Here is a 27,171-nt window from a genome sequence, read left to right on the forward strand (position 1 = left end):
TGAATATAGTTGAGAATTCATTAATACTTTAAGGTCCCCAAAATTTCTATCTGTAGAAGAAAAAAAAATCTCTTATCTGGACATATCAGAGCATAGTGGGGTCCTTCAGAGGTTGTAACACTAGCATCTAAAATGCCAGCATGCAGAGACCCAGGGACCAACAAAATACTCTTTAATTCTAAAGGAAATCCAAGTGCTAAACATAATTGTACTAGGCAGATGATTTGTACTGAGTGTTAGTGACAGCACAAGACTCAGCTTTCTAAGGGTAAAAAATATGCTGCTTACATGGAGGGAGGTGATACTGGACAGTTAAGAAGTTCTAGTACGGAAAAGTAAAAAGACCAGGATAGTTCATATTTATGGAAGAGTGAATGTTCTCAGTTAAATGCTAGAGAGAAAACTGGTCCAGAAAAAATGCTAGAGAGAAAATTGGTCCAGAAAGGCAGATGACAACCAGTGCCAAGATTTAAACTCCATCATGTTCAAAGATAGTAAAGATAAAAAAACCAAACATTTTTTATTAAAAAAAATTTTTTTTTTCAAAAGTAAAACTTAGCTGTTAGTTTTATCAATCTGACTGTATTTTTTAAAGGCCTTAAAACATGCAATCGGGGGGAAAAATTCCTAGGATTTTTAGAAACCATGTTAATTGAGAATGTTATCAATCTGTTTTACAAAGTGGCATTAACTGGCACTTTTTCTTGTAAAAGAAATGTTTATACATTTAACCAACAGCACTAGCTTGTAGTACAGAACATTCCATACAAAAACACAATGTCATTAAGAAACAAAGAGACACCCTCAAACAGAAAAGAAACTCTAGTTTGAATAAATGTTCCCAGAGATTCTCTTTCCGTTATGCTTTAAGGAACAACCAGAAAATCCTTTCAACCTGAACCTTTAACCCTGCAGTTAAATATTAGTAAAAGAACTCTAACTGATAAGTACTAAATTTAAATACTTTCCTAGTTACCTACAATTTTTTTTGACTTAGCAATTGTTAATTTCTTAAGATGACTTGTTTTTATAAATTCCAAAGTGTCAAAATATTCGAACAGTAAGTTTATTACACATAAAATTTATTATTTTACACATAATTAACAATATAAAGTTATTTTTCTACGGAAACTTAAAATATACCTTCAATATAGCCAAGCTCTAATCTTAAAAAGAGAAAGCACTCAATCAATTTGCTTTTGAATTCATTTCTCCAGGAGACCAGTTCGTAAGGACATCTGGAGTCTAGCTATGTTGGCATCCAATGCTGCTAGGCCATTTCTGAAGTCTTGTTCATCACGAGAAGTGAATGTTGAAAAAGAAGAGATGCTCCAGTCTGACATCAAGTCAGAATTTAAAAAGCTGCCATCACAGACAACATTGTTTTTCACTTGAACACTGGTGCTATGACAAGTTAACAGGTCACCATATGCAGCTTGTTTCTCTGGATCCTCAGTGACACCAGGGATCTTACGAATTGCTTCCTTTATTTTCTTGAGGAGCTGTTTGTCTTCTGAATTGACTGTTCTGGAAAGTTTTTCAGGTGTATCTTCTGCTTCACTTTTTGAAGAACAAAGTACAGGTACACCCACTTTATTTTCTGTTTCAGAGATAAATGCACTATTGCTGACTAGCTGTCTTGTAGCAACACTTATCTGTGACTGGGGGGATATTCTCTTAGAAAGAGGTGGATTCTTCTTAGAAGGGCTTTTAGCAAAAGGAATATAAATTGTGTTATCTAAATTACATTCATCTTCTATTAAAGTCATGGTTTCACACTCAGCATCAGAATCCTGTTTTGAAAGGGTAGAAAGAATCTCAGGTTCAGATAGTCCCTCCATGCCCCTCGTATCACTATGCGGAGGGCCTTTGGAGGGCAAAACATTTTCATAGGGTCTGTCTGGCTCTATGGTTTTCTCATTTTTAATTGTAGAAAGTGGCTCTGAATGTGTAAAAATGTGATTTGTTTCTAACTTATTTAGGTAGCTCATAATGGAAGTGTGGGGAGGGGCTGGGTCCTGTTGAAGCTGTTTATCATAAATGTTCAGAAGTGATTTGGTAAGGTTATTCCCAGGTTTGCAGCGAGCAGTGTCCACACTAAGATCTGAGAGCAGCTTTGCCATACTGTTCTGTAAAGTTCTGTCAAGAAGAATTTAATACATTAATTATTTTTTTCTACCTGTTTCATTCATAGATACATACCTCCATCTTTAAAAAGAAGGACATGAAGCAAGTGTCTGGTTCTTAATATGAAAACTAAAAGACAAAAATAACAGAATATGCTCTGGCAAGAGAATATTAAAATAACAAAGGATGACAGAACTTGTTTTGCATCAAATCTAATTATATCTAAAGGTAGAGAATCACAATTCTTTCTCAAGATATGAAAACACTTTATTCCTGAGTAACACTAAAAAATAAACCTTTGAGTATAAAACAAGCGTAATACAGGTAGGCTAAGATACAAAGCAAAATGGGAAATACAATACTCATTTTCTATGGATTCTGTTAAGAAATTATTTTCTTCCCTGGGCATGGTGGCACACATCTACAATCCCAGCTACTCGGGAAGCTAAGGTAGGAGATCTCTCAAGTTCAAGTTCATCTTGGGCAACTTAGAAAGCCCCTTCCTCAAAATAAAATTTAGAAAGGGCTGGAGATGTATTTCTGTGGGAGAGCACACCCCGCCAGAGTTGAGAGGGAAAAAAAAAATTGGATACATTTAGGATAATATTAGAATAATACTGGAAAAACTGGATGTTTGGAGATAATTATGTCATAATTAGGGATAAGCAACAGCTAATTATAGGAAAGGTGATATAAGGAAAACCTCTCAGGGTTAGAAGCTAAAAAGAAATAGAGCCAAATCCTATTGCCATCATTAGGGCAAGTTACTTAGCCTTAATGAATTTCAGTTTCCTCAACAGTAAAATATAGATACCTCTTTAGAATTACAAGTAAATAAAATTAAATAATAAGATATGATTAAAGTGCTTAGCACAGTTTCAGTCTAAATGTGTGTTCATCTCATTTGAGGGCAGCTTTTACTAGTAGTCCTATTAAAACCATTTTTATAGCCTTTAGTCTGTTTGAATTGAATCATATGTTCTTGAAAATCAATGAGAAAAAGATACAGTTAGAGAAAAGATAGAATATTTTCCACAGGTAATGAACAAAAACAACAAAAAATACAACTAGTCAATAAGCACGTCTTAACAGTTCTATTTTTAAACTTTTTTTCTTTTAATGTGGTGTTGAGGATTGAACCCAGAGCTTCACACATGCTAGGCAAGCACTCTACCACTGTACTACATCCCCAGCCCCAAACTTTTAAAACTTTTAATGAGATAAAAAATTCAAATTTTAAAATGTGACTTAATTATTTTCTTTCTTTGTTTATTGAACAAGAATAGTCCTAGGAAATGAACTCAGGGCCTCCTGCATGCAAGCACTCTACCACTGAGCTATGTCCCCAGCACTTTTTACTTTTTTGTTTTGAGCAGGGTCTCACCAAGTTGTCAATGCTGGTCTCAAACTTGGGATCCACCTGCCTCAAGTCTCCACAGTAGCAGGGATTACAGGTGTACACCACCAACCCCAGAATATACCATATCCTGTGACTCACAAATGTGTACTTCTAGGAATTTAACCTACTGCTATATATGGAGAGATTGCACTCAAGGATATAAAGATACTAATAAAAGAAAATTGCTGGATATACACTTACAAAGGATATTTATAATTGAAAAAAATGTACATTTGTCTATCTTTGCTTTAGGTAAATTATGGAAATAGCATCATAGCTATTTTATAGTCATACTGTAAAAAATATTTATTGATAAGGAAGTATACCTTATATCAAGATAAGTTTAAAAGGAGGCCATAAATAATATGGATCTAATACTATCATTATAAAAAAAAAAGTAGTTACACATGTAGACATAAAATACTAAAAGGAAACCTCTATACCAAATGGTTAGCAGTAATGGTATCTCTGGATATAAAATGAATGTTTTTTTTTCTGTACAAAAGGTCAAGTTAGAAGGGTTGAAGGATCTGTTGTACTCTGACCATGTCACACCTCCCTCGAGCTGATATATTGCCACACAGAGAGGAGTGCTCTGGGACCATGGTTTCTACAGTAAAAAAGAGCTAGAGATGGATATTCGGCTTCCCCACCCAATATCGGTGTTCTACTTCAGGCTTCCTGAGGCCAGGGAACAAACTGAATCCCAGACAAGAATCTGCAGACAAGAGTATCTGGTGCCATCCAACCAGAACTAATAGTGGTGAACCTGCAGCATCACAGCTCTGCATAAGACGTTCCTAGGCCAAAAGGAAAGTGCATCCACCCAGTATGCCCATATCCAGGAGGAGGCCATCTAGCCTTGGTGCGCTGATTAAGGCTTTTCCAGGCCCGGAGGCAAGTGTGCATTCACACTTACCTGTGGAAAAGAGCTAAGTGGCAGAGTCACGACCAAACTCAAGAGTTCTGAATAAAGAAATAATGGCTGAAATTTTCCCCAATCTGGGGAAAGATATCAAAATCCAAGTATAGGAAACTCAGAGGTCTCTAAATCAATCTAACCCAGAGTTCACCAAAATAAAATTATCAAAAGTCAAAGACAGAATCCTGAAAGAAGCAAGAGCTCACTAACATCATATAAAAGGGAGCCATGATAAAGCTATCAGTGAATTTCTCAGCAAAACCCCCATGGACCAGAAGAGACTGAGTGGGATCACATATTTGAAGAACTGGAAAAAAATTGCTAACAAAAAATATTTTATCTAGCAAAGGTGTTATTCAGAAATGAGAAATAAAAACCTTCCCAAACAAACAAAAATAAGGGAGTTTATCACCACTAGGCCGGCCTTACAAGAATTGCTAAACGCATTTTCTTAAGCTGAAATGAAAGACCACTAGTTAACATCTGAAACTACAAAACTCAATGATTACAACATAACCAGATTCAGAATACTCTAGTAAGAAAATGTTAGTGTGTAAAGCAATTTTCTCTCTAATATAAAGGTTAAAAGACAAAACTATTCAAAACAATTAAAGCTACAATAAGTTGCTATATGTTATATTTTATATTACAAAAATATATATTACAAAAAGATGTAAAATCATAAAATAAGGGGTAGGGGAGTAAAAGTTTAGAGTTTTTGTTTGTATGAAGCTAAGGTGTTATCAGTTTAAGGCAGCTTTTTATAACTATAATGTTTTATGTAAGCCTCATGGTAACCACAAAACAAACCCCTACGGTAGTTATACAAAACATAAAAGGGATTCAAAGCATACCAATACCAAAAATCATCAAACTGCAAAGGAAAACAGGAAGAAAGAAAGAATCTAAAATCTACCAGAAAATAAATTACAGAATGGCTGTTGCAAGTCCATACTTATCAATAATTACTTTGACTATAAAGGAATTACATTTTTAAATCAAAAGACATAGACTGAATGGATAAAACACAAACAAAAAAATAAGACCTAACCATATGCTGACTACAAGAGATTTGTGTTGGCAGTGACAACACAAAGAATAAAAAAATGAGAAAAGATACTGTACACAAATGGAAAGTGGAAACCAAAATAGAGCAGAGGCAGCTATAATCATATCAGACAAACAGAATTAAGTAAAAAAAGAAACAAAGAAGGTCACAATATAACAATAAAGGGATCAACTCATCAAAAGGACATAACAACTGTAAATACATATATATATGTAGAGCTGAATTATACTTCAGACCGTACCAAATGGACCTATTCAAAACATTCTAATCAACACCAGAGAATACATATTCTTCTCTAGCAATATGAAACATTCTCCAGGTTAGATCATATGGTAGTGCACAAAAAAAGTTCTCAACATATTTAAAAGAAATAAAATCCTATCAAGTATCTTTTCTGATCACAATAAAACTAGAAATCAATAATAGAAAAAATTTTGGAAAATTCAGAGATGTGGAAATTAAGTAAAATATTCCTGAACAACCAGTGGGTTAAAAAAGAAATCAAAAGGGAAATAAAAACACATTTTGAGAAAAAATGAAAATGAAAACACAACATGCCTAAACTTATGGTATCAGCAAAAACAGTTCAAAGAGGGGAAGAAGATATTAGAAAAGAAGAAAGCACTCAAACTATCTTCTGTTCAAGTACCTAGAAAACAGAAACGAACTAACCCTAAAGATAGCAGATATAAGAAAAGGACAAAAATGAGAGAAGAAATAAGTGAAATAGAGACTAGAAAAACAATAGGAAAAAAAAAATCAATGAAACTCAGTTGGTTTTTTATAAAAATAATCAAATAGGCAAATTCTTAGCTAGATTTACCAGAGAAAGAAAAAACTCAAAATCTGAAATGAAAGAGAAGACATTACAATTGATACCACAAAAATAAAAACGATCATAACAAACTACTAAGGACAATTACACCACAAATAGATAGCCTACAAGAAATGGGTAAGTTCCTAAACACATATGACCTACCAAGAGCAAATCAAGCAAAACAAAATCTGAATAGATCAATAACAAGAGACTAAATTTATAATAAAAAGTCTACCATCAAAGAAAGCCTTGGATCAGATGGTTTCATAGTTGAGTTACATCAAACATTTAAAGAACTAATAACAATCCTTTTCAATTCCTCCAAAAACTAAAAGTGGAGGAAATTTTTCCAAACTCATTTTACAAGGCCAATATTATCCTGATATCAAAGCCAGACAAAGGCTGAGATCAAAGATGGTGGACTACAGGGAGGCTGCGTTCCTTGTCGCTCCGTAACGCCGTTTTCAAGCAGAGGATATCTGTTTCTCGGTGAGGCAGTTTTTACTGTTTATCGATCCCCTGGTGTTTACCTATTTGTCTGCTGTGATGACCTGCAGTCTGCGAGCGTATCGATGCCTTTTTTGAGAGCAGACTGCTCACTGTCAGGTGCCTATCATCCGCCATTTGCCTGCTCTCGCCTGTCCATCGCTTTCCTTACTCCTATCCATCACCCAACACTCGAGGTTACCTCCCGATCAGATCGTCTGACAACAGTCAGCAAACTGATCGCCAACCACCAGTGGAGCACCAGCTGCCTGCTGCTGCCTGGAAGTTCACTGTTACAGTACCTGCAGGTTTGATTACACGTGGCTGCCGCCATTTTGAGAAAACGGCCAGGCCCAGTAGGACCCCTGGCTGGACTGACAGAGCCCCGTCTCCAGGATCCCTCAGCCCGACCGATCACTCCCTGCCTCTGGGGCCCTCACATCGAATGACTGCTCCCTGCCGCCAGGACCCCCAGAACAAATAACTGCGCCCTATCACTAGGACCCCAGACTGACTGATTGCACCTGGCCTCCAGGATTCCACAACCACACCAAACACACCAAACCCCCAGGACCCCTGCCAGACCAACCGCATCCTGTCTCCAGGACCTCCAGCTGACCACTTCCACCCCTGAGCTGCAACTCCCCATTTGCCAACACATTTCGAACCCAGAGTGGCCATCTTGGATAATCCTGGAAGCCTTAGCTCCAATCTTTGGGTGGGGCAAATCCCATCCTGAGATGCCTGCTGGAGGCTTGAAGCTCATTGTCAGGTACCTCTCATGCATCAGGCTACTGAACACTGGGAGGTTTCATTAGTATATGACTGTTATACAGTAGATTTTCTTTTTTCTCCTTTTTAAAGAAATTTAAGTTTTTATTTCTTTACTTTTCTTGCTTTCTTTTCCTTTTGTTTACCTGTTCCCTCAAAGTCTCTTTCTCCCTTTTTTGCATGCTAACATCCAATTTCTTTTGATTACACTCTCACCCTTTCTATTTTCTAGAACTTCTGTATATTCTTTTCTTATCCCATTAACAGCCACATTCTACATCCCTCTGCATCCTCTTTGTCCTCCATTAGAAACTGCAGACCTTATTGCAAACCTCTTTGTTTTACCGAAGATAATATTTGAACTCATTTTGTTTATTATGACAATTTTGTTATTGTCCCCATAGGGGCTATTTGGTCTAGGATTGCATAGTGTCTGATTTGGGCACTGCTAATATTGATCTCCCCTTAAAGAAAGGGTTTTGGAAACCTATAGGGCCACTATAAGCCTATAGGGGGAAATCTGCAATACCCCAGATCTGCAGTGCTAGAGGGGAAGATACATGAACAACATGAAAAAACAAGGGAAGAAAATGATCGAAACAAATCTAGATTCTATAGTAAAAGAATCCAATGACAGTATGTTAGAAGAAATGTCAGAAAAGGACTTCAGATTATACATGATTAAAATGATTCACAAACCAAAGATGAGAGAAGAGAGCAAATGCAGGCCATGAATGATGATACCAATAAGCTTAAAGAGAACTGCAGGAAGCAAAAGATCATTTCAACAAAGAGACAGAGATTCTCAAAAAAAAAACCAAACGGAAATCCTTGAAATGAAGGAGACAATAAACCAAATAAAAAACTCAATGGAAAGCATCACCAACAGACTAGACCACATGGAAGACACAACCTCAGACAATGAAGACAAAATATTTAATCGTGAAAATAAAGTCACCTAAATAGAGAAGATGGTAAGAAATCATGAACAGAATCTCCAAGAACTATGGGACATCATGAAAAGACCAAATTTAAGAATTATTGGGATTGAGGAAGGCACAGAGATACAAACCAAAGGAATGACCAACCTATTCAATGAAATAATATCAGAAAATTTCCCAAACCTGAAGAATGAAATGGAAAATCAAATACAAGAGGCTTACAGAACACCAAATGCACAGAATCACAACAGATCCACACCAAGGCACACTATAATGAAAATGCCTAACATTCAAAATAAAGATAGGATTTTGAAAGCCGCGAGAGAAAAGCATCAGATTACATATAGGGGGAGACCAATACAGATAGCAGCTGACTTCTCAACCCAGACTCTAAAGGCTAGAAGGGCCTGGACCAACATATTTCAAGCTCTGAAAGAACATGGTTGCCAACCAAGAATCCTATACCCAGCAAAACTAACCTTCAGATTTGAAGATGAAATAAAATCCTTCCATGATAAAAGTTAAAAGAATTTACAAATAGAAAGACTGCACTACAGAATGTTCTCAACAAAATATTCCATGAGGAAGAAATGAAAAACAACAATGGAGGTCAGCAAAGGGAGGAATTACCTTAGAGAAAAACCACTCAAAGGAGAAACCAAGCCAACTTAAAAACCAAAAATAAGCCAAATGATTGGGAATACAAATCATTTCACAATAATAACCTTGAACGTTAATGGCCTAAACTCCTCAATCAAACGACATAGACTGGCAGAATGGATTAAAAAGAAAGACCCAACAATATGCTGCCTGCAAGAGACTCACCTCATAGAAAAAGACATCCACAGACTAAAGGTGAAAGGATGGGAAAAAACCTACCACGCACATGGACTCAGTAAAAAAGCAGGGGTTTCCATCCTTATATCAGATAAAGTGGACTTCAAGCCAAAGTTAGTCAGAAGGGATAAAGAAGGACATTTCATACTGCTTAAGGGAACCATAAATCAGGAAGACATAATGATAGTAAATATTTATGCCCCAAACAATGGTGCATCCCTGTACATCAAACAAATCCTTCTCAATTTCAAGAATCACATAGACCACAACACAATAATTCTGGGGAACTTTAACGCACAGCTGTCACCACTAGATAGATCTTCCAAACAAAATCCAACCAAAGAAACCATTGAACTCAATAACACAGTCAATAACCTGGACTTAATAGACATATATAGAATATTCCATCCATCAACGAGTGGATACACTTTCTTCTCAGCAGCACATGGAACCTTCTCGAAAACAGACCATGTGTTATGCCACAAAGCAGCCCTTAGGAAATGCAAAAAAATAGAGATACTGCCTTGTGTTCTATCAGATCATAATGGACTGAGAGTAGAAATCAAAGACAAAATAAAAAAGGGAAATTACTCCAACACTTGGAGACTAAATAATATGCTATTGGATGAAACATGGATAACAAAAAACATCAGGGAGGAGATTAAAAAATTCTTAGAGGTCAATGAGAACAATCATACAACATATCAAAATCTCTGGGACACTATGAAAGCGGTACTAAGAGGAAAATTCATTGCATTCCAGAAAAGAATGAAAAGTCAACAATTAAATGACCTAACATTACAGCTCAAAGTCCTAGAAAAAGAAGAACAGAATAACAGCAAAAGTAGTAGAAGACAGGAAATAATTAAAATCAGAGCTGAAATCAATGAAATTGAAACAAAAGAAACTGTTCAAAAAATTGACATAACAAAAAGTTGGTTCTTTGAGAAAGTAAACAAAATAGACAAACCCTTAGCCACACTAACAAACAGAAGGAGAGAGAAGACTCAAATTACTAAAATACATGATGCAAAAGGAAATATCACAACAGACACCACTGAAATACAGAACATAATGAGAAGCTACTTTGAAAGTCTGTGTTCCAACAAAATAGAAACTACCGAAGACGTTGACAAATTTCTAGAGACATATGCTCCTCCCAAACTGAACCAGGAGGACATACACAATTTAAACAGATCAATATCAAGCAATGAAATAGAAGAAGCCATTAAAAATCTACCATCCAAGAAAAGCCCAGGACCAGACGGATTCTCAGCCGAGTTCTACAAGACTTTCAAAGAAGAACTCATTCCAATACTTCTCAAAGTATTCCAGGAAATAGAAAAGGAGGGTACCCTACCGAACTCATTCTATGAAGCTAATATCACCCTCATACCCAAACCAGGAAAAAGACACATCAAGGAAAGAAAATTTTAGACCAATATCCTTGATGAATATAGACACAAAGATCCTTAACAAAATATTCGCAAACCGTATCCAAAAACATATTAAGAAAATTGTGCACCTTGATCAAGTGGGGTTCATTCCTGGAATGGAAGGATGGTTTAACATTCGTAAATCAATAAACGTAATCCATCATGTCAATAGACTTAAGGATAAGAATCATATGGTTATTTCAACTGACGCAGAAAAAGCGTTTGACAAAATACAACACCCCTTCATGCTCAAAACATTAGAAAAAATAGGGATAGTAGGAACATACCTGAACATTGTAAAGGCTATTTATGCTAAGCCCATGGCCAACATCATTCTTAATGGAGAAAAACTGAAACCATTCCCTTTAAAAACTGGAACAAGACAGGGATGTTCTCTTTCACCACTTCTATTCAACATTGTCCTCGAAACTCTAGCCAGAGCAATTAGGGAGACTAAAGAAATTAAAGGGATACGAATAGGAAAAGAGGAACTTAAGCTGTCACTATTTGCGGATGACATGATTCTATATTTAGAGGATCCAAAAACCTCCTCCAGAAAACTTCTAGACCTCATCAATGAATTCAGCAAAATAGCAGGCTATAAAATCAACACGCATAAATCTAAAGCATTTTTATACACAAGTGATGAAACAGCTGAAAGGGAAATGAGGAAAACAACTCCATTTGCAATAGCCTCAAAAAAAATAAAATACTTGGGCATCAATCTAACCAAAGAGGTAAAAGAGCTCTACAATGAAAACTACAAAACACTGAAGAAAGAAATTGAGGAAGACCTTAGAAGATGGAAAGATCTCCCATGTTCTTGGATAGGCAGAATTAATATTGTCAAAATGGCCATACTACCAAAAGTGCTATACAGATTCAATGCAATTCCAATTAAAATCCCAAGGACGTACCTTACAGAAATAGAGCAAGCAATCATGAAATTCATCTGAAAGAATGAGAAACCCACAATAGCTAAAGCAATCCTTAGCAGGAAGAATGAAACAGGGGGTATCGCAATACCAGAACTTCAACTATACTACAAAGCAATAGTTAACAAAAACAGCATGGTATTGGCACCAAAATAGACAGGTAGATCAATGGTACAGAATAGAGGACACAGACACAAACCAAATAAATACAATTTTCTCATACTAGACAAAGGGGCCAAAAATATGCAATGGAGAAAAGATAGCCTCTTCAACAAATGGTGCTGGCAAAACTGGAAATCCATATGCAATAGAATGTAACTAAACCCCTATTCTCTCACCCGGCACAAAACTCAACTCACAATGGATCAACAAAACCTTGAAATCAGACCAGAGACCCTGCATCTTATAGAAGAAAAAGTAGGTCCAAATCTTTACCTTGTTGGCTTAGGATCAGACTTCCTTAACAGGACTCCCATAGCACAAGAAATAAAAGCAAGAATCAATAACTGGGATAGATTCAAACTAAATAGCTTTCTCTCAGCAAAGGAAACTATCAGCAATGCAAAGAGAGAGCCTACAGAGTGGGAGAAAATCTTTGCCACTCATACTTCAGATAGAGCACTAATTTCCAGAATATATAAAGAACTCAAAAAACTCTACACTAAGAATACAAATAACCCAATCAACAAATGGGCTAAGGAAATGAACAGATACTTCACAGAAGATCTACAAGCACTCAACAAACATATGAAAAAATGTTCACCATCTTTAGTAATAAGAGAAATGCAAATCAAAACTATACTAAGATTCCATCTCACCCCAATTAGAATGGCGATTATCAAGAATACAAGCAACAATAGGTGTTGGAGAGGATGTGGGGAAAAAGGTACACTCATACATTGCTGGTGGGACTGCAAATTAGTGCAGCCACTCTGGAAAGCATTGTGGAGATTCCTTAGAAAAATTGGAATGGACCTACCATTTGACCCAGCTATCCCACTCCTCGGCCTATACCCAAAGGACTTAAAATCAGTATACTACAGAGATACAGCCACATCAATGTTCATAGCTGCTCAATTCACAATAGCCAGACTATGGAACCAACCTAGATGCCCTTCAATTGATGAATGGATAAGGAAACTGTGGTGTGTGTATATATATAATGGAATATTACTCAGCTATAAAGAATAATAAAATTATGGCATTTGCAGGCAAATGGATGAAATTGGAGAATATCATGTTAAGTGAGATAAGCCAATCTCAAAAATTCAAAAGACGAATGATATCACTGATAAGCAGATGATGACACGTAATGGGGGGTGGGAGGGGGGCAAGAATGGAGGAAGGAGGGACTGTATAGAGGGAAAAGAGAGGTGGGAGGGGTGGGGGGGAAGGGAAAAAATAACGGAATGAATCAAACATCATTACTCTATGTAAATTTATGAATATGCAAATGGTATGCTGTTACTCCATGTACAAACAGAAACAACATGTATCCCATTTGTTTACAATAAAACTAAATTAAAAAGAAAAGAAAGAAACAAGCAAACAAAAAAAAGCCAGACAAGGACACTTCATGAAAAGAAAATTACAGGCAAGTATCCCTGATGAACATGGACGGCAACATCCTCAACAAAATACTAGCAAACCAAATTGAACAATACATGAAAAGAATCATTTACTATGATCAATTAAGATTTATCCCTGGGATACAAGGATAGTGCAATTTATGTAAATTGATAAATGTGATAACACTATGTTAACAAAATGAAAAATAAAAACCATCATCTCAATTGGTACAGAAAAAGCATGTGACAGAATTCAACAACCTTTCAAGATAAAAATCTTCACAAGATTGGTACAGAAGGAAAGTACCTTAACAGAATAATACCCACATATGACAAGCCCACAGCTAACATCATACTCAATGGAGAAAAGTTGGAAAGTTTTCTTCTAAAATCAGGAACAAGACAAGAATGCCCACTTTCACCACAAACTATTATTGAAGTCCTAGCCAGAGCAATTAGGTAAGAGAAAAAATACATATGCTTCTTGACTTTATGATGGGATTCCATTCTGATAAACCTATCATAGTTGAAAATTCACTTTTTTTTGGTACCGGGAATTAAACCCAGGGGTGCTTAACCACTGAGCTACATGCCAGCCCTTTTTATTTTTTATTTAGAGACAGGGTCTCAGTTTGCTTAATGCCTCGCTAAGTGCTGGGGCTGGCTTTGAACTCGAAATTCTCCTGCTTCAGTTTCCCAAGCCACTGGGATTACAGGCATGCACACTGCACCTGGCTGAAAATACATTTAATACCTTGATAAACCCATGAAAAGTAAAAAATCATGAACCACTGTAAAATAAGGACTCTGTAAAAGGTATACTAAAATAAGGAAGTGCTGACAATATGGCCCCAAATATAAAAACTTTAAAGACGTCACCAAAAATACGGCTAGAACTGATAGCAAAAAAATCAGGAAAATTGCAGGACATGAAAATAATTTACAAATATCAATATCAACAGCATTTTTTTTTTTTTTTTTTTTGGTACTGGCGACTGAACCCAGGGGTACTTTACCTCTGAGCTATATCCCTAGTCTTTTTATTTTTTATTTTAAGACAGTGTCCTGCTAAGTTGCTGAGGATCTCCCTAAATTGCTGAGGCTGACCTCAAGATTAGACAAGAATTATCTTGTCTCCACCAGAATTACAGTTTACACCATTGCATCCAACTTATAGATAGAAATTCTATATGCTAACAATGAACTATCCAAAAAGAGAAATTATGAAAACAATCTTATTTACAATAGTAAACAAAATACCCAAAATACTTAGGAATGAATTTAACCAAGAAGATGAAAGACCTGTATAATGAAAACTAAAAACCACTGATAAAACTTGAGAAAATACAAATAAAGATATCCCATGCTCATGAACTGGAAGAATTAACAGTTAAATGTCCATACTACCCAAAGTGGTCTATAGATACAGTATAATCCTATCACAATTCCAATACCACTTTTCAAAGAAACAAAAAAAATCCTAAAATCCATATGAAATCACAAAAATTCCAAATAACCAAAGAAATCTAGAACAAAAACACAAAGCTGAGGCATCAAAGTCCTGAATTTTAAAATACATTATAAAGCTACCATAAGCAAGACAAGCAAGGTACTTCCATAAAAACAGACATCCTGTCCAATGCAACAAGACAGAAAGTCAGAAATAAGCCCATAGATTTAAATCCAATTGATTGCCAAGAACATACAGTGATGAAAGGAGTTTCTTCAATAAATAGTTTGGGGAAAATTGGATATCCACACACAGAAGAATGAAATCAAGCCCTCATCTCACATACATAAATCAATCAACTCAAAACGAATTAAAGACTTAAATCACCTAAGACATCCCCCTTCACCTAAACTGTAAAACTACTAAAAGAAAAATTAGGTAAAAAGCTTCATGATATTGATCTGGGCAATGCTGGGGGATATGACCTGCAAAGCATGAGTATTGAACACAAAATAGACAAATGGGACTAAAAAGCTTCTGCATAGCAAAGTAAACAGTTAATAAGGGTGAAGAGAAATCCCAGAAGAGCAGGAGAAAATGTTTGCAAACCATGTGTCTGATAAGGAGTAAATATTCCAAATACATCAAAACATAACTCAATAACAACAAAATAAGAACAAAAAATCCCAACTCAGTTAAAAAATAGGCAAAGGACCTGAACAGATATTTCTCAAAAGAAAGCATATGAACAGCCAACAGGTTCAAGAAAAAATGTTCAGTATCACTAATCATTAGGGCAATGCAAATTTAAGCCATAATAAACTATCAATTCACAACTGTTAATATGGCTATTATCAAAAAGATAAAAAATATTGGCAAGGATGTGGAAAAAAAGGAACTCCTTCCCACAGTGTTGGTGGGAATGTAAATTAGTATAGCCATTATGGAAAATGATAAGGAGGTTCCTCAAAAATCTAAAAGTAGAACCACCACATAATCTAGCAATCCCACTTTTGGATATATATATCCAAAATAAATGAAACAATATGTCTAAAAGATTACCTGTACTCCCATGATCACTGCAGCATATTTCACCATAGCCAAGATATGGAATCAACCAGGTGTCCATCAACTGATGAATGGATAAAGAAAATGTGGATATAAACACAATGTATGGTATTCAGTCTTTAAAAAGAAGGAAATTATGTCATTTGTGACAACGTGGATGAACCTGGAGGACATTATGCTAAGTGAAATAGGCACAGCACAGATGGACAAAGATCATATGATTTTACATATATGTGAAATCTAAAAATGTTGAAGGTGGGTTGGGGATATAACTCAGTGGCAGAAAACTTGATTGTCACTTGTAAGACCCTAAATTCAAATCCCAGTATGGTAAAACAAAACAAACTCCATAAAAAAATGTTGAATTCATGATAAAGAATGGAATAGTGGTTACCACGGACTGGTGGAATTGAAGAGTTTGGAGGGATGGAAGAATTGGGGAGGTTGGAAAGTTCCAGTTTTGACAGGAGGAATGTCTTTGAATTCTGTTGCACAGCAGAATGACCAGATTTAAACTAACCATTCCACATTTTGTGTGTGTGTGTGTGTGTGTGTGTGTGTGTGTGTAGTGAGACATCACGCTGTAGGCCATAAATATATACAATTATGATCTGTCAATTAAAATATTAATTAAAAAGAGAAGTGAATGAGCTAGTATTAAAAAAATTAAAATTCTTTAACGGAAAGTTCTAATGAATAATTAACCATTAATTAATTTGATCAGATTACATACTGGAATTTTTATTTTTACTTATTTTTAGAAGAATTTTTAAAATTCTTTTTAGTTTTACATAGAATTAGGATTCGTTTTGATATAATTATAAAAGTATAGAATATACACTTTGTTTTAATCAGTCCCTAGTACTTCCCCTTTTCCTTCCCTCCTCCCTGCTGTTCCTTTCCCTCTACATATCTTTTTGCTGTTAGTTTTTTTTTTTCCTTTAATTAGTGCCTTGTGACTATATGTAATGGTGAGATTCACCGTGGTATATATTCATATGTACATAGGAAAGTTAGGTCAGATTCATTTCACTCATTCTTTATCCCATCCTTTGTCTCTCCTCAATCTCTTTCCTCTACTCCACTGATCTTTGTATTTTGATGGAATCCCCCCACCTCATCCCCTTGTTTTGGACTAGCTTCTGCATATTGGGAGAAAACACTCAACCTTTTATTTTCTGGGTCTAGCTTAAGTAAAGGAATATTTCTATTAACATTTCTCTCTAGAACTTTGTTGTGGACAAAATCAGGGATAAAGATAGGAAGGATGAGATAATAACATTAATAAAAACTTAATCTCTGGAAATTAATAGCAGTCACTAAACTTCTGATGTATAAAAAAAAGACTCATCATTGCCTCTGAAATTAAAAGAAAAATTTCCATAAAAAGATGAGAATATGTAAAAACTTTAAAGGTAGCAATATAAGCAGCTAAATAGCTACAAAGTAGACATTTATATTTCTATTACACAGAATACAACTAAACATACTCACTTTTGTTTATTTTTATTTTTGTAGTACTGGGGACTGAACCCAGAGCCTCTTGCATGCTAGGCAAGTGCTCTACCACATAACTACTTCCTTAACTCTTTTTAAATTTTAGTTTGAGACAGAATCTCAGTATATTTCCCAGGCTGGCCTTAAACTTGTGATCCGACTGCCTCAGCCTCCTCAGTAGCCGGGATTACAGGAGTACACCACCATGCCTGGCTAAGCATACTTATTTGCAGAAAGATAGTAGAATGAAACAGACAGTATTACCCTATGTGTATGTATGATTACATGAATGGTGTGAATCTACATTGTATACAACCACAGAAATGAAAAGTTGTACCCCATTTGTGTACAATAAATCAAAATTTAGTCTGTAAAAATAAAAAAGTTTAATAAAAAAATTAATGTAATTTGTTTTCTAGGCTACTTATAAAAACAAGCTAATTTAAATAATTATAAGTACTTCTAAGAGAGTGTTCTTTGAGGCTATTAAAATATATGCTACTTACTGAAAACATTAATTTTTCTCAAATTTTAACAGCTTCATAACATGTGCTATAGTAAAATCTGAAAAAAAAAACATGATAAAGGTGTAATTCAAAATCACTGAAAGTGGAAGAGATGGTTAAGGTAATTGTTTAGATGTTATATGTTCCTTTCAGTCTCATAAGTCCTCTCCAAATATCAGAGAAAGGGATTCAGAAAAATTGATGAAATCTTTTTCAATTATTATTTTAAATTGTACAGATTTATAAGGTATAATGTGAAGATCACTTGATACAAAGTATACAATATGTATGATCAAATTAGTGTAATTAAGGTTTTCATATCCTCAAACATTTTAAAAAAATTTTTAATTATCATGTGATAATATTTATAGGGTACATACAGTGTGATATTTCAATATGTATATAATATATATTAATCAAATCAGATTAATCTTTCCACATCCTTTTCATTACTTTGTGTTTAAAGACTTTGAACTCCTCTCTTCAATTTATAGGAGAGAGAGAGAGAGAAAGAAAAGAATCTTTCTAAGAGATTATTTAAAACACAAAAAACCAACACCTATCTAGAAGGTGCATGATATAGGGAAGAGGGACTGGGCAGATGCCCATGCAAATTCACCTGTAGTATCAGATGATGCTACTTTACCCTTTAAGATCAAAATGGTCACAACAGCCCAGTCACAGAGACATGTCACTAACTGATGGAATAGCATAGGTGTAACAAAATATACTATGTATCCTCAGTATGGATGAATTTAGATGCAATTAAGCTCCAAGACTGTACTGTTTTTAAATTTTGTTTAAATTTATTTTTATTGTAAACAAATAGAATACATCTTGTTTCTCTGTACATGGAAGTAGAGGCATACCATTTGTGTAATCATACATTTACATAGGGTAATAGTTTTTGATTCATTCTGTTTTTTTTTCCTTCCCCCCACCCTTCCCACCCCTCTTTTCCCTCTATACAGTCCCTCCTTCCTCCATTCTTGCCCCCTTCCCAACCCCCATTATGTGTCATCATCCACTTATCAGGGAGATCATTCGTCCTTTGGTTTTTTGAGATTGGCTATCTCACTTAGCAAGATATTCTCCAATTTCATCCATTTGCCTGTTAATGCCATAATTTTATTATTCTTTATGGCTGAGTAATATTCCATTGTGTGTGTATATGTGTGTGTGTGTGTGTGTGTATCACAGTTTCTTTATCCATTCATCAATTGAAAGGCATCTAGGTTGGTTCCACAATTCGGCTATTGTGAATTGAGCAGCTATGAACATTGATGTGGCTGCATCTCTGTAGTATGCTGATTTGGGGTATAGGCCAAAGAGTAGAATAGCTGGGTCAAATGGTGGTTCCATTCCAAGTTTCTAAAGAATCTCCACACTGCTTTCCAGAGTGGCTGTACTAGTTTACAACCCCACCAGCAATGTATGAGTGTACCATTTTCCCCACATCCTCGCCAACACCTATCGTTGCTTGTATTCTTTTTTTTTTTTTTAATCCCACAACCTCAACAGCATTTATTGTTCTTATTTTTGATGATTGTCATTCTGACTGGAATGAGATGGAATCATGGGCTTGTATTCTTGATCTGTCTTTAAATTTAAAAGCCACAGCAAAAATTAATTAATGGGCCTACCTGGCATTTTGAAATTACTAATCTTCAGAAAAATGAAGGAGTGGTACTAATGTCTGTGGGACATACTGTGCTAAGCCTGCCTACCATGTTTTATAATTATTTATAGTCCAGTTCATCTGACTTAACAGGTGAGTTAGTAGTCATGATGCAGGATTTATGTTTGCATAAAAGGAAGAGGTGCTTAACAGAAAGAGGGGAAAAAAATGACAGGAAAAGTCTTGAGTCTCAAGAAAATGAGAGCAAAAAGTCTACATATCTAATAGTTGAGATATTATCTTCTTGAAAGGCAGATAGTTTCCAAGGATTCATTGGTTTTTCAGTTCTTATACACTTCTATGCTAGGGTAAAGGTTAAGAAAAGAAAGGTTCCAATTACAAGCAAACCCTCTCCATCCCTAATGAACACTAGAAAAGGCAGACTGCATGTTATTTTGAAAGAATGAGCAGGTACAGTGTATCCTCCTCAAAGGTGGAAGAATCCCTCATAATTGCTCATCTTTTAGTTAGAGAATGTGCTCCTTTGCAAAATAGGAAGCAACACTGAGGAGGGAATTTAAAATTGGCTCAGGTCCCAGTTTAGGAACCAACTAGCTATTAAAGTCATGTAAGTCTCTTAATTTCTTTTTTTATTTATTTTTATTTTTACTTTTTTTTTTTTAGTTGTTGTTGTAGATGGACACATGGCCTTTTATTTATTTTTTTATTATTTATTTATGTGGTGCTGAGGATTGAATCCAGTACTCCATACATGTGAGGCAAGCGCTCTACCACTGAGCCACAACCCCAGCCCCAGTCCCTTAATTTCTTTGGGCTTCCATTTATACTACTTTCTAGAATAATTACACTATTACTCTGAAAGACTGTTCTAATTCTTATATTATCAATTTTCTTCCTCCCTCTCTCCCTTTCTTTCTCTCTTTCCCTCCCTCCCTCCCTCCCTCCCTCCCTCCTTCCCTCCTTCCTTCCTTCCAGTACAAGGGATTAGACCCAGGGGCCTTTAATCACTGAGCCTCATGGTCAGTCCTTTTTATTCTTTGAGACATTCTCTGAGGCTGGTCTTAAACTTGTGATCCTCCTGCCTAAGCCTCCTCAGTCACTAGGATGACAGGCATGCACTACCTCATCTGGCTTATTATCAATTTTCTAGGAAAATGAGCTACACATGTTGAACAGGTAAACTTAGTCAAGTTCATCCTTAAAATAATTATGTATCTCTCTTTATATATATTTAAATCACTAGAAAAAGCTTTTTGCTTGATGACACAGATATTTAACAACTATAATAATTAAATATTTTTAAGTGTTTTTCACACACATATTTGGAATATAATATGTAAAAAAAATGTTTGTTGAATAAGCAAATATAGCCATCCATTAGCCATCTATCTCTCAGGTAAAAAATAGTAAGGTTTATTTAGATTAAATTAGGCATAGAGTTGTTACCAGAAAATGTATACTATTTTAGCTAAAACCATGCCATATATAAAAGAGAAAGAAAATATGGCCAAAATGAAGAGATAAGAGTTCAAATCCCAGCTTAATATTAACTTTCTATTAATACTTTAATTTGCAGGATCTTGGTTTCCCCATCTATGAAAATGCAGATATTAAAACTTCCATCCATAAATGAGGGCAAATCAAAATAAAAGATATGAGAAAGAGAAGACTGAAAAATATCAGTGTACTTCAAAAATAAAAAATAACAGCTCATGAGTTCATATCCATAAATAAGATGGATTTAACAATAAGAAAAAGACTATGAGAGGAAAACTACTATGGAATTAGATCTTCCTCTTTGTCATATCTTCTGCTTGGGGCTCAGAACCATACCCCTAAGAATGAGGAAGAGATGCGCACAGTAATACCTAAGCAACCCTAGTGGTCATTAGCACTTGACCACTGTGACTTGCTATCTTTTTCATTTCACTTATTTTAACTTTTTTTTTTTTTTTTTTTGTATCAGGGATTGAACCCCGGGGCACTTTAACAACTGAGCCACATCCCCAGTCCTTTTTATTTTTGAGACAGGGTCTCTCTAGGTTACTTAGGGCCTTGCTAAGTTGCTGAGGTTAGCTTTGAACTTGCTGTCCTCTTGTCTGAGCCTTGCAAGCCTCTGGGATTACAGGTGTGCGCCACCATGCCCCGCCTCCTTTAACTTTTTTAATGGACTGTATATCATATATACTTTAAAAAACATTAACAGTTTATTGAGATATAATTTACATACCATAAAATATACCCCTTTAAATGGACATAATTTGGTAGATTTTAGTCTATTAATGAGGTTGTATACCACTATTTAATTTCAGAACATTTTCGTCACCCCAAAAAGAAAGTCTGTACCCATTAGCAGTCACTTTGCATTCTGCCCCCAACTCCCCCAGCCCATGACAACCAATGATCCACTTTGTATTTCTGTGGATTTGCCTATTTTGGTCATTTTGTATAAATGGAATCACACAATATGTGGCCTTTTGTTACTGGCTTCTTTCTACCATAAATACTTGATATTAACAAAGTTTTCGCCTCAAAATTACTCCTCAGAAAATAAGAGATATTTCTTTGCAAAGATTATGAGAGATCCATAAATGGGGACATTCTCCTTCTTACTTTACTTTGAAGAAAAACTGTATAAGCCAGCATTTAAAAAACTGACTAAGGCCTAATCAATTATAATTCTAAATGGACACAAGAAATATCTTTTGTTTTTCCAACTATTAAAAGCTTGAATGAAATTATTCTATGAGATATAAATGTAGGAAAAAATTGATATTTCTGTACTAACAGATTATTAATTTCAAATGTTTATAAAGTTCAAATAGACTATATATATATATGTATATATGTACACACATACATTTATACATACATCACTATTTCATCTATTTTCCTAAAAGTTCATAATTCAAAATGGGTCTGTTAGTTGGGAATACAATACAGATTGTTTTACATAAAAAATATCTTATACTTGGAACTATTGATTTCTTGGATCATTCAAAGACACAGTCAGATCTGATGATTTTTCTGGCCTAAAACAACCTTTCTTCTGGGATTTTAAAACAGTTAAAAATCTAATTCTTAGCAAATGTCTCAAAAAAAAACTTTGTAAGTGCATATGGTATGAAAATTTAGTACAGTAATATTATTTATTTGGGAAAAGACCTGCTAGGAAATGAGGGATCTTAGGGACTACTGCCAAATTCCTCATTTTACTGACGAAATGAAGAAAATGAAGCTCAAAGATTCTAAATGATTTAGCCAAGATCATACATGCTTTACCATGCTAACTGCTTTTCATGAATTATTTCTGAGTTTCCCCAACCCTATTTATGTCCCCACTTTACAACAGAGGTTGAAGAAGTTTAAACAAGTTCAAAGTCACTCAACTAATATGTGACAGAACTGAGATTCATTCAGGTCTTTGGCTTCAGAGCCAGAAAGCTTAACCACTTCACTAGATAGGTCATTAGCCTGTCATCAGAGCCCACTACCTAGACTCACACAGTTTAAAAAAGCATTTGCCCAGGTTTGGAATTTCTATACTACCTTAATTAGAACAGGAGAAAAAATTAGGAATTAGCAAAAATATTGAAAAAATAAGAACAGGATAAGGGAAAAAAGAACAGGTTTGACATTATTTTGAAGTTTAGAATACATCAAATAAGAGGACTGGGTTTGTCAAAGGATGTCAGTTTTACCTGGTTAATTCTCTTAGCCGGGTCACCTCGGCATCACGCTGACGCAACGTTATTCCCAATATCTGATTTTCCTTTTCAGCAGTTTCTAACTTAAACCGGGAATTTTTCACGTTGACTAAGGCTTCCTCCAATTCTAAAACAACAAAAATTTCAGTTTCTCATTCCTTTTTTAAAAATGTGACTATAGCTATAGCTCAAATACATACCAATTTTTAATCTTGTTATCTCAATGTCAAATTGCTGTTTATTTTCAAGAAGTGTTTGGTCTTTATCTTTAAATATACTAGCAAATTTTTTGTTTTCATCTTTCTGATTTTCAATCACTTTTAAAAGTTCTTCATTTTTACTCTGTAGTAATTCCTGACTCTTCAGTGACTCCTGCAATTGATTTTGCAGTGATGTGTTCAATGACTGGAGGGAATGCACTATAAGACAAAAATAGATCCAACAGTTGTTTCTCAATTTTAAATATACAAACATGAAAAAGATCTGTCTTTAGAAAAAGGCTGGGATTGGGGCCAGGGTTGTGGCTCAGTGGTAGAGCACTTGTCTAGCATGTGTGAGGCACTCAGTTCGATTCTTAGCACCACATAAAAATGAATAAATAAAAGTACTATGTCCATCTACAATTAAAAAAAAAAAAGAAAAAGGCCAGAGATTTACTGATTTCCCTTAATAATGATGTATATGAGCAGTCCTTTATAAATATCAAATGTATTTTTGTTTGTTTGTTTGTTTGTTTTTTAGTTGTAGGTGGACACAATACTTTTAATTTTTTTTTTAATGTGGTGCTGAGAATTGAACCTAGGGTCCCACACATGGTAGAGGAGCACTCTACCACTGAGCCACAATGCCAGCCTACAAATGTATTTTTTAAAAATACATTGGTATTAGTAAAAGTCATGCCTTTCTTCTTCAATTGATATTGTGGGCATCAAATTATTTTTACCTTTTTAAATGAAAGAAAAATACATGCACAAAATAGAAAACTCAAATACCACTAGATACCAATAATACCTAATAATTCTAATAAGTATCTCTCTTCTTTCCTATTCAACTTTCTCCCAGAGGCAGTTGCTATTAATTTTGTTTATCTTTCTTGAAAACCTTTTGCAAAGAGTATTTTATATAAAACTATACATATATTTAAGCATAAAAGAATTATACTATACACAGTTTCTAACTTTGCCTTTTTTTTCCCCATAAGACTGTTAGGTATTAGCACATAGACCTATCACATTCTTTTTCTTGACTGCAAAAAAAAGTACATGGTACCATTTCATTTAGCAAACATTCTTCAGTCAATGTTTACTATGTATGAGACACTATATCAGAATATGAGTATACAGCAGTGAGTGACACAGACATGGTCCCTGATCTCATGAAGCTAGTACTAAGCAAGTAATTACAAATAGTAGTAATACTCTCTCAAAAAAAAAGAGAAAAGAAACAAAAACAACCCAATAAGGTAAATAAATAAAAGAATAAAAAAGAGAGAAGCTAACTACTTAGAATGGCAATCACTGATCTCCCCATTTCCATTGTTCACCTCCCCTCTTTTACCTTCCTTTATCCCCATCTTTTGTTCACAGTGGAACCAGAATGATCTATCTGAAATTACTCTCACAAAGACAAATACTTTCATGACATCAGGCTCTGCTGAATGCTTATATTTTTCTTATTGCTTTGTAAGAGATATTTATACAATTCAGAAAATTAAGCCCTGTAATGTCATGTATCACAAAAAAACAATTTTCCCCATTTTCTTGATGCTCTTTGAATGTATTTTGCTGTTCAGAAATTAAAAAAGAATTTTTGAAGATATATTATGTCAATCTGTTCCTCTGTAACATCTGCATTTACATCAGACTTAGGAAAAGCTCCTGAGAACGATATTTAAAAAGCTCTCAATTAAAAACTTCACATCAAAGGAAACAATTAAGAATGTGAAGAGAGTCTACAGAATGGGAAAAAAATCTATGCTACTTGCATTAATCTCCAGGATATATAAAGAACTCAAAAAACTTCACACCAAAAAATCCCCACAAATAACCCAATCAATAAATGAACAGGTACTTCACAGAAAAAGAAACACAAATGGCCAACAAGTACATGAAAAAATGTTCAATATCTCTAGCAATTAGAGAAATGCAAATTAAAACTACACTGAGATTTCATCTCACACCAGTCAGAATGGCAATTATCAAGAACACAAGTAACAAATGTTGGTGAGGATGCAGAAGAGAAGGAACACTCATACAAGGCTAGTGGAACTTCAAGTTGGTGCAACCATTATAAAAAGTAATATGGAGATTCCTCAGAAAACTTAGAATGGAAGCATCATTTGATCCAGTTATTCCAACCCTCAGCATACACCCAAAGGACTTAAACTCAGCGTACTACAGTGACACAGCCACATCGGTGTAAATAGCAGCTCAATTCACAATAGCTAAGCTGTGGAACCAATCTAGGAGCCCCTCAACAGATGAATGGATAAAGAAAATGTGGTATATTTCCACAATGTAATACTACTCAGTCATAAAAAAGAATGACTTTTGCCAGTAAATGGATGGAACTGGAGACCTTCAAGTTAAGTGAAATAAGACAATCCCAAAATAACAAAAGCCAAATGTCCTTTCTGATAGGTGGATGCTGACACACAAGGCAGGCAGGGAGAATAGAAGTTCACTGGATTAGACAAAGGGGAATAAAGGGAAGGGAGGATGAGAATACGAAAAACAGTAGAATGAATGAGACATAACTTTCCTATGTTCATACATGAACATACTTTGAAAATTCACCTCATGTACAACCACAAGAATGGGATCCTAATTAGAGTAAGTTATATTCCATGTATGTATAATATGTCAAAATCCACTCTATTGTCATGTATATTTTAAAAGTACAAATAAAAATCTAAGGGAGGTAGTAGAGGAAAGGGACCAGTGTGAGGGAGGAGGGAAGGAAAAGGGGGGAAAAATGATAAGGCTCTATCTATAAGGAAGGCTGGTAATAACTGTTGTAATAGGTAGCAACTGATATAAAATTTTCTATTCCAAATTTTCATTGCTCTTTTCATCCTTATTTGTGTTCATCAGGAAAACAAAAAGCAAAAACAAACAACTGCTCCCCCAAAAAACCCTCATTATTTAAGTATAAGATTCTGCAACTTCTCATTTATACCCTATAAACAAATCTAAACTGCCTAGTTCTTCATCAATCGCAAATATTTGTTCATTGACTACTGAAAGAAGGAAAATGAGCCAGGTTTTGTAGCACATATAAAGTAGCATATAACTACAGCAGGCAAAAATAATAATAATAAAAATTCTCATTTTTTTACCTTCTTATACTATTAGTTTTTGTTTCTTTATTAATCTGTGACCCATAAGGACCATTTGGTGGTTTGTGCCTACAGTCCCAGCTACTGGGGAAGCTAAGGAGGGAGATCTCTTGAGCCTAGGAGTTTAAGACCAGCCTGAGCAACATAGTTAGACCCTGCCTCAAAACAAAAGAAAATAAAACAACCTTAGGATTATTTGGCTACATCTGTTAAAATTGCAACTGCATATACCATTTGGCTCATCAGTTCTATAACTATAAATCTATCTTGCAAAATGCTCACATATTTGCACAAAGACAAGGATCTTCACTGCACTACTGTTTGCTTTGAGGAAAAGGAGGGAAGTACTCAGATGCCTTCCAGAAGATCTTAAATATATTATGGGAGAGTCACATAAGCAGAAAAGTTATTAAAGAATAAAAAGCATATTTATGTATTTTTATAGAAAAAAATGTTCACTAAATTGAAATGAATACATGTAAGCTTTGAAAGAGTATATAAAGTACACTCTCATTTTTAAAAATTTAAAAGTACACATATAATTTTATTCTGCCTTGGCACAATATACACCTTTAATAGAGGTATGGCACAATATACATCTTTAATAGAGGTGTATTACTGGGAAGTGATATCATACTAATCTTTTATTTTCCTGCACT

At 34.9% G+C, this 27,171-nt stretch overlaps 1 protein-coding gene across 1 annotated transcript in view; it reads right to left on the minus strand.

The window, feature by feature from the left end:
* Window positions 1-444: 444 nt before the first annotated feature.
* CCDC14 (coiled-coil domain containing 14) overlaps window positions 445-27,171 on the minus strand; it is a gene marked incomplete at its 5' end in the record, with an annotated part of 67,027 nt that continues 40,300 nt past the window's right edge. The window contains 3 exons of the mRNA XM_079155295.1: window positions 445-2,139; window positions 23,170-23,302; window positions 23,376-23,594. Coding sequence (XP_079011421.1) covers window positions 1,206-2,139; window positions 23,170-23,302; window positions 23,376-23,594 — 1,286 coding nt within the window. The 3' untranslated portion in view covers window positions 445-1,205. The remainder of the gene's footprint in view (window positions 2,140-23,169; window positions 23,303-23,375; window positions 23,595-27,171) is intronic.

The sequence above is a fragment of the Sciurus vulgaris genome (assembly GCF_902686455.1).
Source record: "Sciurus vulgaris genome assembly, chromosome: 10".
Classification (NCBI taxonomy): domain Eukaryota; kingdom Metazoa; phylum Chordata; class Mammalia; order Rodentia; family Sciuridae; genus Sciurus; species Sciurus vulgaris.